Below are 13,614 nucleotides of genomic sequence, written 5' to 3' on the forward strand. Positions count from 1 at the left end.
TGATAAACGGAAAGTAAATGTTCTCCAAATGTGTTGGGTATTTTTGTGTGCCCCCCTATCCATTAGTCCACCAAATTTCTCCCCTTCTAGTGCACTAGTCCGAAGTGTGCGTTGTCGCTCAAGCATGGCGTCATCGTGCGGCTCATGCTGTCCATCGCAGCTGCTAATCACCTGGTCCTTGCTACTCGCAATGGAGTTGTTGGATTTCCCTTAAGAGGAAGGGTGAATCAATATAGTAGCAGATAGTATTTCCCTAAGTTAAGAGCCGAAGTTTATCGAATCGGTATGAGAAAGCACACAAACAACTTTAGAAGCACCTGCCCACAAACAAAATAATTGCTTGCACCCAACAAAGACAAGGGGGTCGCCACTCTGCTTGTTCTTGCCACTTACATAACTAAAAACAAATAGTGATAATGGTAGCAAAGATAATGATACCAAGTAAGTAGCAATGGTAGAAGCTCGCAAATTAATTGAGAATGGATCCGGGGGCCATAGGTTCACTGGTGGCATCTCTCCCGAAAGCAAGGTAGCGATGAGTAGACAAATTAATGTTGTGCAACTAATAGAATTGCGCATTGTTATGATGACCATCCATGGCATGATCTCACATATGCATTACCCATGTGACAAGCAGACCATTAAACTTACTGATGTCTACTGCTATTACTCCAACCCAAGACCGCTATCCAGTATGCATCTCAAAGTATTAAGCTCATAATAAATGGAGTAACACAATAAGCATGATGATATAATCTAGAAAAAATAAGATCAATCAATATGAACAAACCCCGTCATTTTATACTTAATGGCAAGAACACAATAAATGCCTTCGCCCCTCCTGTCACAGGGCAAGATCACCGCACGGTTGAACCCACTTGACGGTGTTTTGGATAAGGGGGTATTAACCCTGGCCCATTCTCCTCGGGTTGGGCCGGCAAGCCTTCATCTGTGATCGAGATGGACTCCGGAAGCTATACGCAGGAGGCGTGATCAAGACTGGTACCCCCGTAGACTTGATGTATACTCCAAGATCTCTGCCGCCACCTGGCTCATAGCTACCGACCTTGTAACCCTAGATACCCTCCCTGGCGTGTATATAAGCCATAGGATTTAGACCGTAGGGGGGACATCAACGCAAAATCATTCACCGAGCCTTAGAGTTAGACCACACATTATGATCTCGTGGTAGATCAACTCTGTACTCGATACATCTGCATCAATATAAACAAGAGTAGGACGTAGGATTTTACCTCCTTTAAGAGGGCCTAAACTTGGGTAAACACCGCCTCCTTCGTTCCTGTTACCCTCGATCCAAGATCCACAACTTGGGACCCCCTACCCTGAGGTCTGTCGGTTTTGACACCGACACTGGTGCCTTCATTGAGAGTTTCGATGTGCAATCGATGAAGAGATTGATGGGATCGTCGATCAACGACCTCGAACTAGAAGGGCTCACTCATGTGCCCAAAGCTTCGGTCACCAACACACCTCCATGTAAAGCCAACGCAAAACATGGCCCTTCTTCGATCCCTGTGGGGAATTCCGCCAAGAACGAGGGGCTAAGATACTCCTTAAAAAGTGAGTCGGACGGCAGCCTGCCGAAGCGGCTGATGAGGCCGACCTCCGTGCTAATTTTTCCCACCCGACGACCACAAATTCGACACCAGACAAGGTGAACTGGGTCTTGATACGTCTCCAATGTATCTACAATTTTTGATTGTTCCATGCTGTTATATTATCATTCTTGGATGTTTTACAATCATTTTATATAATTTTTTGGTACTAACCTATTGACATAGTGCCCAGTGCTTGTTGTTGTTTTCTGCTTGTTTTTTAAATCGCAAGAAATCAATACCAAACGGAGTCCAAATGCAACGAAACTTTTTGTGGATTTTTATGGACCAGAATACACCCAATGGGCCAGAGAAGCACCTGGGGGGTGCCCCGAGGGGGCACAACCCACCAGGGCACACCTGCCCCCCCCCAGGTGCACCCACGTGGGTTATGCCCACCTCGGTGGCCTCCCGCACCGCCTCTTTGCTCTATAAATACCCCAATATTCCAACAACCCTAGGGTTGTCGACAAAAATCAATTCCAGCCGCCGCAAGTTCTAGAACCACCAGATCCAATCTAGACACCATCACAGAGGGGTCCATCATCCTCATTGGTGCATCTCCGATGATGCATGTGTAGTTCGTTGTAGACCTACGGCTCTGTAGTTACTAGCTAGATGGCTTCCTCCCTCTCTTTTGAATCTCAATACAATGGTCTCTTGGAGATCTATTTGATGTAACTCTTTTTGCGGTGTGTTTTTTGGGATCTGATGAACTTTGAGTTTATGATCAGATCTATGTTTTTATCCATGAAAGTTATTTGAGTCTTCTGATCTCTTATATGCAAGATTACTTATAGCCTCGTATTTCTACTCCGATATTAGGTTTTTGGTCTAACTTGATCTATTGTAACGCCCCGTGACCGATGTGCCAGGTGTCTTCCAGTTATTCGATGTTGTTGTCTTGTCTTTGCTTGCGTGTCATGCATTGCATATCATGTCATCATGTGCATTTCTTTTGCATACAGTGTTCGTCTCATGCATCCGAGCATTTTCCCCATTGTCTGTTTTGCAATCCGGCGCTCCTATGTCACCCGGTGCCCCTTTCTACTTCTTTTCGTGTGCGGGTGTTAAACGTTCTCGGATTGGACCGAGACTTTTCATGCGGCCTTGGTTTACTACCGGTAGACCGCCTGTCAAGTTTTGTACCATTTGGACTTCGTTTGATACTCCAACGGTTAACCGAGGGACCGAAAAGGCCTCGTGTGTGTTGCAGCCCAACACCCTTCCAAAGTGGACCAAAACCCACCTAAGACCTCTCCATCATCTCGGTCGTTCGATCATGATCGCCTGGCCGAAAACCGCACCTCATTTGGACTCTCCTAGCTCCCTCTACCTATAAATATGCGCTCCTCTCCCGAAATTCGCGGACGAAACCCTACCCTAACCTTCCCCGCCGCCGCCGGACATGTCCGCTCGCCCGGCCACCTCACTCCGGCCTATCAGGAGATGCCACATCACCCTTCCCCGCCGCCGCATCCAATCGGAGGCCGCCACCTATCCCCGCCGCGCCCACTTCATCGTTGGGCCCGCGAAGCACATCCGGGGCCCGCCCGGGCCCGAGTCCCCGTCGCCTGATCCGGTACGCGCCGCCCTCGCCACCCTGTCTGCCTCGCTGCTCCGCCTGCCTCGCCGTCCGCCGCCGTCCTTCGTTCGCCGGCCGCCGCCGTCCTTCGTTCGCCGGCCGTCGCCGTCCTTCGTTCGCCGGCCGCTGCCTCCCGCCCTCTGCCGGTCGCCGCTGGTGTCCCGTGCCTCCTCGCCGTCTGCTTCGCCGGCGCGCCACCGCCCCAAGCTCCGCCGGCGTCCCTCTCAACGAATCCGGCCGGGAAGGGTCCAGAGGGACCAGATCCGGCCACCTCTGCGCCGATCCGCGCCCGCCGCCGTCGTTCATCTCCGGCGCCGGCGACGAGCCGCCTGTGCCTCCCTCGATCCAGGCGGGATCGAGGAGGAGGACGATGCCTCCAGCACCCCCGTTGACCTCCCCGTGGGCCTCGTGGTCCTTCGGCCGGCCTAGCAACCGGCCCAGCTCGTCGGCCTGCCTCTCCGTCCTTCCTGGGCCAGGCCCGCTAGGTGAGGCCCGCCTAAACCTCGCCCCGAGCATCTTTTGGTTATCCAACGCGCATCTGTTTTTTTCCTGAAACTGCCAAGTCCCAGTAGTTTTTTGTACATTTCACCGCATCGTAACTCTCAACTCATAGCTCCGATTCATGTGCGTAGCATATCAAAATGTTCGCCTCGAAGAGTACATCATTTCATCTCATTTCACCATTTTCATTTGAGCTCATCTTGATGCCCGAAATGCTGTTGGAAGAGAGCTATTTGAGGAATTTGTCAGATCTATTTTAGCAAATGGCATTTTGTCATTTTTGCCATGATTAATGTGTGCATGCTATGATGTTGAGCTCTACATGTGTTTTGTTATATGCCATGCCATCTTTACAGTGGTGCTTACCATGTATTTTTGTGAGATTTATGGTGACTAGCACAAACTTGCAAAGTAGTGTAATCGGTAATGCTGATTTCAGGGACTTAGAATTTCTCCTAGTCCTTGTCCTGATTTTGTCGTTATGCCATATGGTCATGTTGTTTCCTAGCGATCTATGCCTCTTCTGAGGATGATCAGTAAGGATGTTTTGTTAATATTGTGGTGATCTATCCATCCATGTCTTTGTTTGCATTTATGGAGCACCCTAGCTTGAGTCAATCGAGCTCTACTTTTGCTATATCGTGAATCCTGGCAGATTGTTCACTTGTTAGCGATTTTGCCGAGGATGTTGCTATTGATCCGTGCATGCTATGTTATTGTTCTTGCCATGTCTACTTTCTATGCCATGTCTTCTTGATGGGTGTATGATTAGTTAGTCATGCCATGTTCTGTAGTGAGTGCATCGAGCTCGTGAACATGCCTACTCGTTAACTGTTTTGCATGCTCCAGTTTTTCACTAAGTCTGAGATCTGTTTATGTTTTTGCCATGTTCACATGCTTGCAATTGTATTTTATGATCCCTTTTGGCTCAAGGTCACTAAGGGACTTTTGTTAAGTGTTTTGAGTAGCTTCATGCCATGCCTTGCCTTGCCATGTTAAGTTCCTATAGCATGTAGTTTTCATGCTCCAAAGTGTGCTACCTGATGTTAAATTCCAGACTTGCGTTAATTTCACTAAGTCTGAAACCTGTTATCATTTGCACTTTTGCCATGCTTGTTTGAACCTGTTAATGGATGAATTAGCCATAGCTCAGTGTTCATATTTTGTTGTCATGTTTGAGTGTTGTAGCATATTTATCTTGATGTATTTAGTTGGTCACTTGCTGTGTATCGCAGACCGGTGCCATATTTGTTTTGCTTGCCATTTCCAAACCGTGCATCCGATTCCGGTGATCTTTATATCGATTTCAACCAAAATCACCTCCCCTTTCCAGTGGAACTCTTGGATTTCCAAGTTGAGGCCAGGTTCAATCTTTCCTTTCCAAATCATGCATATGCATCGCATACCGCATCCCGCATATCATATCATGTTCATGTGTTGGTTGTTTACTATGGTGTGTGCTTATTTCCGGTGTTGCTTCTTCGGGTTGGTTCTGATAACGTCGCGTTTGTGAGGACCCGTTCGTCTACGTCTGTTTGTCTTCTTCATGGACTCGTTCTTCTTCCTTGCGGGATTTCAGGCAAGATGACCATACCCTCGAAATTACTTCTATCTTTGCTTGCTAGTTGCTCGCTCTTTTGCTATGCCTATGCTGCGATACCTACCACTTGCTTATCATGCCTCCCATATTGTTGAACCAAGCCTCTAACCCACCTTGTCCTAGCAAACCGTTGTTTGGCTATGTTACCGCTTTGCTCAGCCCCTCTTATAGCATTGTTAGTTGCAGGTGAAGATTGGAGCTTGTTCCATGTTTGGAACATGGTTATTTTGTTGGGATATCACAATATCTCTTATTTAATTAATGCATCTATATACTTGCTAAAGGGTGGAAGGCTCAGCCTTATGCCTGGTGTTTTGTTCCACTCTTGCCGCCCTAGTTTCCGTCATATCGGTGTTATGTTCCCGGATTTTGCGTTCCTTACGCGGTTGGGTTATAATGGGAACCCCTTGACAGTTCGCTTTGAATAAAACTCCTCCAGCAAGGCCCAACCTTGGTTTTACCATTCTCCACCTAGCCTCTTTTTCACTTGGGTTAGGCCAGCCTAAGGGTCATCTTTATTTTAACCCCCCCCCCCGGGCCAGTGCTTGTCTAAGTGTTGGTCCGAAATGGGCAGCCTGCAGGGCCACCTCGGGGAAACTTGAGGGCTGGTTTTACTCGTAGCTTGACCTATCCGGTGTTGCCCTGAGAACAAGATATGTGCAGCTCCCATCAAGATGTCGGCGCATCGGGCGGCTTTGCTGGACTTGTTTTACCATTGTCGAGGATGTCTTGTAACCTGGATGCCGAGCCTGATCGGATTGTCTTGGGAGAAGGAATATCCTTCGTTGACCGTGAGAGCTTGTGATGGGCTAAGTTGGGACACCCCTGTAGGGATTTGAACTTTCGAAAGCCATGCCCGCGGTTATGGGCAGATGGGAATTTGTTAACGTCCGGTTGTAGAAAACCTGAAGTTGATCCTAATTAAAATACATCAACCGCGTGTGTAACCGTGATGGTCTCTTTCCGGCGGAGTCCGGGAAGTGAACACGGTGTTGGAGTAATGCTTGACGTAGGTTGTTCTAGGATCACTTCTTGATCATAGTTTCTCGATCGTGCTTTGCCTTCTCTTCTCGCTCTCTTTTGCGAATAGGTTAGCCACCATATATGCTAGTCGCTTGCTGCAGCTCCACCTCATACCTTTTACCCTTCCTATAAGCTTAAATAGTCTTGATCGCGAGGGTGTGAAATTGCTGAGTCCCTGTGACTCACAGATACTTCCAAAACCAGTTTGCAGGTGCCGATGTTACCGAGCATGTGACGCAACAAAGCTCGAGGAGGAGCTCGATGAAGATCTTGTCCTTTGTGTTGTTTCATTCCAGTTGATCAGTAGTGGAGCCCAGTTGGGGTCGATCGGGGATCTGTGTAGCATTTGGGGGCTTCTTCTTTTATTTTGGTTCCGTAGTCGGACCTTGATTGTATCTGATTGATGTAATGCTTTATTCATGTAATTGTGTGAAGTGGCGATTGTAAGCCAACTATGTATCTCTTTCCCTTATGTATTACATGGGTTGTTTGCGAAGATTACCTCACTTGCGACATTGCTTTCAATGCGGTTATGCCTCTAAGTCGTACTTCGACACGTGGGAGATATAGACGCATCGAGGGCGTTACATCTATTTACCTTGCAATGGGAAGAGGTGCTTCGTGATGGGTTCGATCTTACAGTGCTTGATCCCGGTAACAGAAGGGGAACCGACACGTATGCATCGTTGCTATTAAGGATAACAAGATGGGGTCTATTTTCAACATAAATAGATCTTGTCTACATCATGTCATCGTTCTTATTGCATTACTCCGATTCTCCATGAACTTAATACACTAGATGCATGCTGGAATAGCGGTCGATGTTTGGAGTAATAGTAGTAGATGAAGGCAGGAGTCGGTCTACTAATCTTGGACATGATGCCTATATAATGATCATAGCCTGGATATCGTCATGATTATTTGAAGTTTTATCAATTGCCCAACAGTAATTCGTTTACCCACTGTATGCCATTTTTCTCGAGAGAAGCCACTAATGAAATCTACGACCCCCAGGTCTCTTCTTTATTATATTTGCCTTCGCAATCTATTTTTATTTGCTTTTATTTTCAGATCTATATCATCCAAAAACCCAAAAATACCTCGCTGAATTTTATTTGCTTTTATTTGCATCTATCAATCTATCACAATTTTTATCCCGTCTACTTGCCAATTTCTGGCGCCGTTACCCGAAAGGGATTGACAACCCCTTTAATATGTCGGGTTGCGAGTATTTGTTATTTGTGCGCAGGTGCCGTTCACGTAGTGTTGCATGGTTCTCCTACTTGTTCAATAACCTTGGTCTCATCACTGAGGGAAATACCTATCGTCGCTGTGCTGCATCATCCCTTCCTCTTTGGGGAAATTCCGACGTAGTTCAAGCAGACATCAAAAGGAATTTTTGGCGCCGTTGCCGGGGAGACATCATCAACATCCTCCAGGTTCCTAATCACAAATATCATCTCCTTGCAATTTACATTATTTGCCATTTACCTCTCGTTTTCCTCTCCCCCACTTCACATAAATTTGCCATTTTTATTCGCCCCTTTTTCGTTCGTCGTTTTCTTGTTAGATCTCATCTTTGCTTGTGTTGCCATGTGCCTTCTATTTACTTGCATCTTTGCTTGCTAAAAATCTATTGATATGGATCCTCATCCACTTGCTAGTCTTTTCAAGAGATCCAATTATGATGAATAAATTGCTAGTGAATTGAGTTCACTAGATTATCTTTATAAAGTTTTGCTTGAGATTTATGAATCTGAAAATTGTGATGAAGTGTTAAACAAAGGAATTTATAAAGTGATTCATGATAGATCCTTGGATGAAAAGCATGATTGCAATGATGTTATTATAAATTCTATTAATGTCAATTGTGCAAATAATATGCAAAACCCCAAGCTTGGGGATGCTAATATTGCTATGAATACACTTATTGCAATGATCATGATTGGGGTGATAATAATATTTATGATCTTGATAGTTTATTTAAGCCTCATGATGAATATGTTTGCAATAAAAAGAGGGTTCGGAAGAGTGTCAACTCTAGGTAAAAATAATCCCACATATTTGGAGAGTGTTCAATCTTATGAAATTTTTGATAAAAGTGGGTTTGGAGAGTCATGACTTTAGTTGATGTTAATCCCACTATCTTGGAAGGTTATAAAACTTTTATGCATGTGGATCATGAAGAGAAAATTTTATATGATAGCTATATTGTTGAATTTGATTATGATCCTACAGGTAATTATTATGAGAGAGGGAAATTTTATGGTGGAAATTTTATGTTACTAAATTACCTCTCGTTATGTTGAGATCGTTATTATTTCTTTCTTCTTCCGTGCATATGTTAGATATTTCTTGTCGTGATAATTTGTTTGCTTATAAAATTCCTACGCATAGGAAGTATGTTACACTTAAATGTGTTTCTCATATGTTTCTTGATGCTCTCTTTGTGCTTGAATTCTTATCTTTCGTGTGAGAACCATTGAAATCTTAAGCCAATCTTAATGGCTATAAAGAAAAAGCTTGTTGGGAGGCAACCTAATGAATAAACTTTATTTTTGTCTTTTTCTTTCTGTTCTTGAGTGTTTGCACAATTATGCTACTGTTATGATTGTGTTTTTGTGTGTGTTTTAATTAGTGTTTGTGCCAAGCAAAGCATTGGGTATCATGTTGGGTGATACTTGATTTGATCTTGCTGAAAAACAGAAAATTTTGCGCTCACGAAAATATTTTTTGATTTTAATAGAAGCATGATAAAATACTGATTGTTTTTGCAAAAGATTGATGCACAAATTTCTCACATTGTTCCTAATTTTTCAGAATTGGAGTAAAAGAAGTATTCGAAATATTCAGATTGCTACAGACTGTTCTGTTTTTGACAGATTCTATTTTCTTTGCATTGTGTGCTTGTTTTGATGATTCTATGGTTTCCTTTGAAGAGTTTTTGCCATAGAAAAGTTGGAATACAGTAGATATAATGCAAAAATAAAATTTGAATGTGTTTACAATAGTAATTATAGTAGTGATTTGCTTTCTTATACTAACGGATCTCACGAAGGTTTTGTTGAGTTTTGTGTGATTGAAGTTTTCAAGTTTTGGGTGATATTACGATGGATGAAGGAATAAGGATTAGAAAAAGGCTAAGCTTTGGGATGCCCATGGCACTCCAAGATAATATTCAAGAAGTATCAAGCAACTAAGCTTGGGGACACCCTCGAGTGGCACCCCCTCTTTCTTCTAACAACCATCGATATTTTACTTGGAACTATATTTTTATTCATCACATATTATGTGTTTTGCTTGGAGCGTCTTGTATGATACAAGTCTTTGCTTGTTTTGCTTTTTATTTTAAGTCATGAATCCTTGCTAGACACACCTATTTGAGAGAGCCAAAATTATGCTATGACTTGTTAGAATTGCTCTCTATGCTTCACTTAAATTTTTATGAGCTATGGAATTGCTCTAGTGCTTCACTTATATCTTTTTGAGAATGGTGTGATTTAGTATTTTTGAAGAAATGCACTCATGCTTCACTTAGATTTATTTGAGAGTTAGTAATTTTTTTAATAAAATCTCTCTTGCTTCACTTAAATTATTTTGAGAGAAAGAAATATGAAGCTCATGTTCTTCACTTATATTTGTTTGAGCTTATTAAAGCAACATATGAAACTATTCCCAAAGTGATAGATATCCAAGGAGGATATAATAAAAACTTTCATGAAGATCATTGGACAAAATAAACTTGATTCTTTGTAATAGTTTTGAGATATGATGATATGATATGTGAGTCATGTTGATGAATAATTATGCTTTAGTAAGAATATTGGTGTTAAGGTTTGTGATTCCCTATGAAAGCATGAAAGTCAATAGTTATGCAATGAAATTACATCCTACTTGTGGTGCATTATTCGGTGTTAGTTATGCTTAATACTCACTTATGAGATTTTTCGTTTCTTGATTGGATGCTTCTCAATCTTTTGCTAGCCTTCGTTTGCACTAAGTATGATCACTACTTGTGCATCCAAAATCCTTTAAACTAGTTTTTCCACATGAGTCCACTATACCTACCTATATGCGGTATTCTTTTGCCATTCTAAGCAAATTTTTATGTGACATCTCTAATTTTAGAAATAAATTTCTCTTTTGTGTGCTCGTACCGCTCATGAAACAGTAGGGGGTGGCTAATATATTCCCATGCTAGATATGTTATTCTCAAGATGAGTTTTTATTCACTTGTCATTGCACGAGAGTAAGGCAAAGGTATTAGGGATGCCCAATGCCGAAATGAAAAAATGAATTTACTTTATGTTGTCAAATAATAAATTCCTTGGAAAGTGTTGGTATGGAAGGCACCCATGGATACAGTTAGCCATGGAAAGTGAAAGTATGGTTGAAAAAGGAATAAACTTTATTTTTCGTTTGGGAAACACCTATGATATATCTAGCATGGAAAGTATTGGGAACTACTCGATCGTTTTCGTTGACAAGAAAAGCATGCCTCTCAAATTGTTTTGTCTATATTTTTTTATGCTTTGAGCTCAGGCACCTCTACAAATCCCTACTTCCCTCTGCGAAGGGCCTTTCTTTTACTTTATGCAATTTTATTTTTATTTGACTCTCCATCTTCTCTTATAAAGCACCAACTAAGCGGAACTATGATCGTACTTGAGCATTGGGTCTAGCTAATATGCAAGTGTGTTTCATGAATGGACCAATTATTCAGCATAATGGGCTAGGGATATGTTGCTTTAGTGTTGATATTTTGAAAGACATGGTTGCAAGTGATATGCTTGAGTATTAAAGTCCTCATATCAAAACTAGACTATTGCTTTGAACCATATAAAAGTCCAAATGTCCATGCTACAAAGAAAAGAATATGTGATGAACATGTTAGGCAGCATTCCACATCAAAAATTATGTTTTTATCATTTACCTACTCGAGGACGACAGGAGTTAAGCTTGGGGATGCTGATACGTCTCCAACATATCTATAATTTTTTATTGTTCCATGTTGTTATATTATCATTCTTGGATGTTTTACAATCATTTTATAATCATTTTATGTCATTTTTTGGTACTAACCTATTGACATAGTGCCCAGTGTCTGTTGCTATTTTCTGCTTGTTTTTTACATCGCAGGAAATTAATACCAAACGGAGTCCAAATGCAAAGAAACTTTTTGTGAAATTTTTATGGACCAAAAGACACCCAATGGGCCAGAGAAGCTCCTGGGGGTGCTCTGAGGGGTGCACAACCCACTAGGGCGCGCCTGGGCCCCCACACGCACCCAAGTGGGTTGTGCCCACCTCGGTGGCCTCCCGCACCGCCTCTTTGCTATATAAATACCCCAATATTCCAGAAACCCTAGGGGAGTCGATGAAAATCAATTACAGCTGCTGCAAGTTTCAGAACCACCAGCTGCAATCTAGACACCAACACGGAGGGGTTCATCATCCTCATTGGTGCCTCTCCAATGATGCGTGAGTAGTTCATTGTAGACCTACAGGTCCGTAGTTAGTAGCTAGATGGATCTCTCTCTCTCTCTCTCTCTCTTGATTCTCAATACAATGGTCTCTTGGAGATCTGTTTGATGTATCTCTTTTTGCGGGGTGTTTGTTGGGATCCGATGAACTTTGAGTTTATGATTAGATCTATGTTTTTATCCATGAAAGTTATTTGAGTCTTTTGATCTCTTATATGCATGATTACTTATAGCCTCGTATTTCTTCTCCTATATTTGGGTTTTGTTTGGCCAACTTGATCTATTTATCTTGCAATGGGAAGAGGTGCTTCGTGATGGGTTCGATCTTATGGGGCTTGATCCCAGTGACAGAAGGGGAACCGACACGTATGTATCTTTGCTATTAAGGATATCAAGATGGGGTCTATTTCTACATAAATAGATCTTGTCTACATCATGTCATCGTTCTTATTGCATTACTTCGTTTCTCCATGAACTTAATACACTAGATGCATGTTGGATAGCGGTCGATGTGTGGAGTAATAGTAGTAGATGCAGCAAGGAGTCAGTCTGCTAATCGTGGACATGATGCCTATATAATGATCATTGCCTGGATATCATCATGATTATTTGAAGTTTTATCAATTGCCCAACAGTAATTCGTTTACCCACCATATGCTATTTTTCTCGAGAGAAGCCACTAGTGAAATCTACGGCCCCCAGGTCTCTTCTTTATTATATTTGCCTTCACGATCTATTTTTATTTTCTTTTATTTTAGATCCATATTATCCAAAAACCCAAAAATGCCTCGTTGAATTTTATTTGCATCTATCAATATATCACAATTTTTATCCCGTCTACTTGCCAATTTCTGGCGTCGTTACCTGAAAGGGATTGACAACCCCTTTAATACGTCTGGTTGCGAGTATTTGTTATTTGTGTGCAGGTGCCGTTCACGTAGTGTTGCGTGGTTCTCCTACTGGTTCGATAACCTTAGTCTCGTCACTGAGGGAAATACCTACCGTCGTTGTGCTGCATCATCCCTTCCTCTTTGGGGAAAACCGACGTAGTTCTAGCAGACATGAGGTCTGGAACCCACAATCTGTTAAGATCAGAACTCATTCGCTAATCTCCCACGCAGAGTATCGCCCCGATAACTCTGGCCTGCCCGACATCTGGGATCTGGCCTATGTGCAGCGACTCCCAGACGAATCGATCAGGGAGTACTGGACTAGATTCCTGTCAGTTAAAGACAAGATATCAGATTATCTGGACTCTGATATAGTTTCCGCTTTCCAGCGCAGATGCAAGGATAAAGGCGTCTCAAATGCCCTCGCTCGTTGCTTTGTTCAAATGCTCCCAAAATTATCCGAACTAGTATCGCGGTTCTGCACCATTGAAGATTCCTGGCTCACCGAGGAAAACACGGATTCGATCTGTGAGGATTACCTCGGGCATCTGAATCAGCAGCTCGGCGTGGGTCTCGGAAATGGAACACTCCGGGTGAACGACCTCGGAAGAAGAAATCCTCCGGCCACCCTGGGACGACTTTGGACAGCTCTGTAGATAAGCCATGTCTGACCCATGCTATCCTAATTAACTCTTGCCCAACCCACAGCCTTCGAGACTGTTGGGTGTTAAGACAAGTAGCAAAAGGGGGACCCCCCATCCTGGCAGGTACCTCCCGCCACGCTAAAAAATCCTCAGACGAGGACGAGGTCTTGATGATCTACGAGACCTTTGCCTCTAGCAATGAATGCAAACAGGCCCTGCGAGAAATCAATTCCATTCAGCATGTGCCGGCCGGAGGTGCGTGGATAGACACGC

The 13,614-nt window shown here is 43.1% G+C and overlaps 1 protein-coding gene across 1 annotated transcript in view; it reads left to right on the forward strand.

The window, feature by feature from the left end:
* Window positions 1-13,353, forward strand: part of LOC119333519 — a 46,380-nt gene extending 33,027 nt beyond the window's left edge. Inside the window, exon 6 of the mRNA XM_037606390.1 lies at window positions 12,985-13,353. Within this exon, the coding sequence (XP_037462287.1) occupies window positions 12,985-13,353 (369 nt within the window). The remainder of the gene's footprint in view (window positions 1-12,984) is intronic.
* Window positions 13,354-13,614: the final 261 nt, after the last annotated feature.

Source organism: Triticum dicoccoides, chromosome 7A (genome assembly GCF_002162155.2).
Source record: "Triticum dicoccoides isolate Atlit2015 ecotype Zavitan chromosome 7A, WEW_v2.0, whole genome shotgun sequence".
NCBI classification, from domain to species: Eukaryota; Viridiplantae; Streptophyta; class Magnoliopsida; order Poales; family Poaceae; genus Triticum; species Triticum dicoccoides.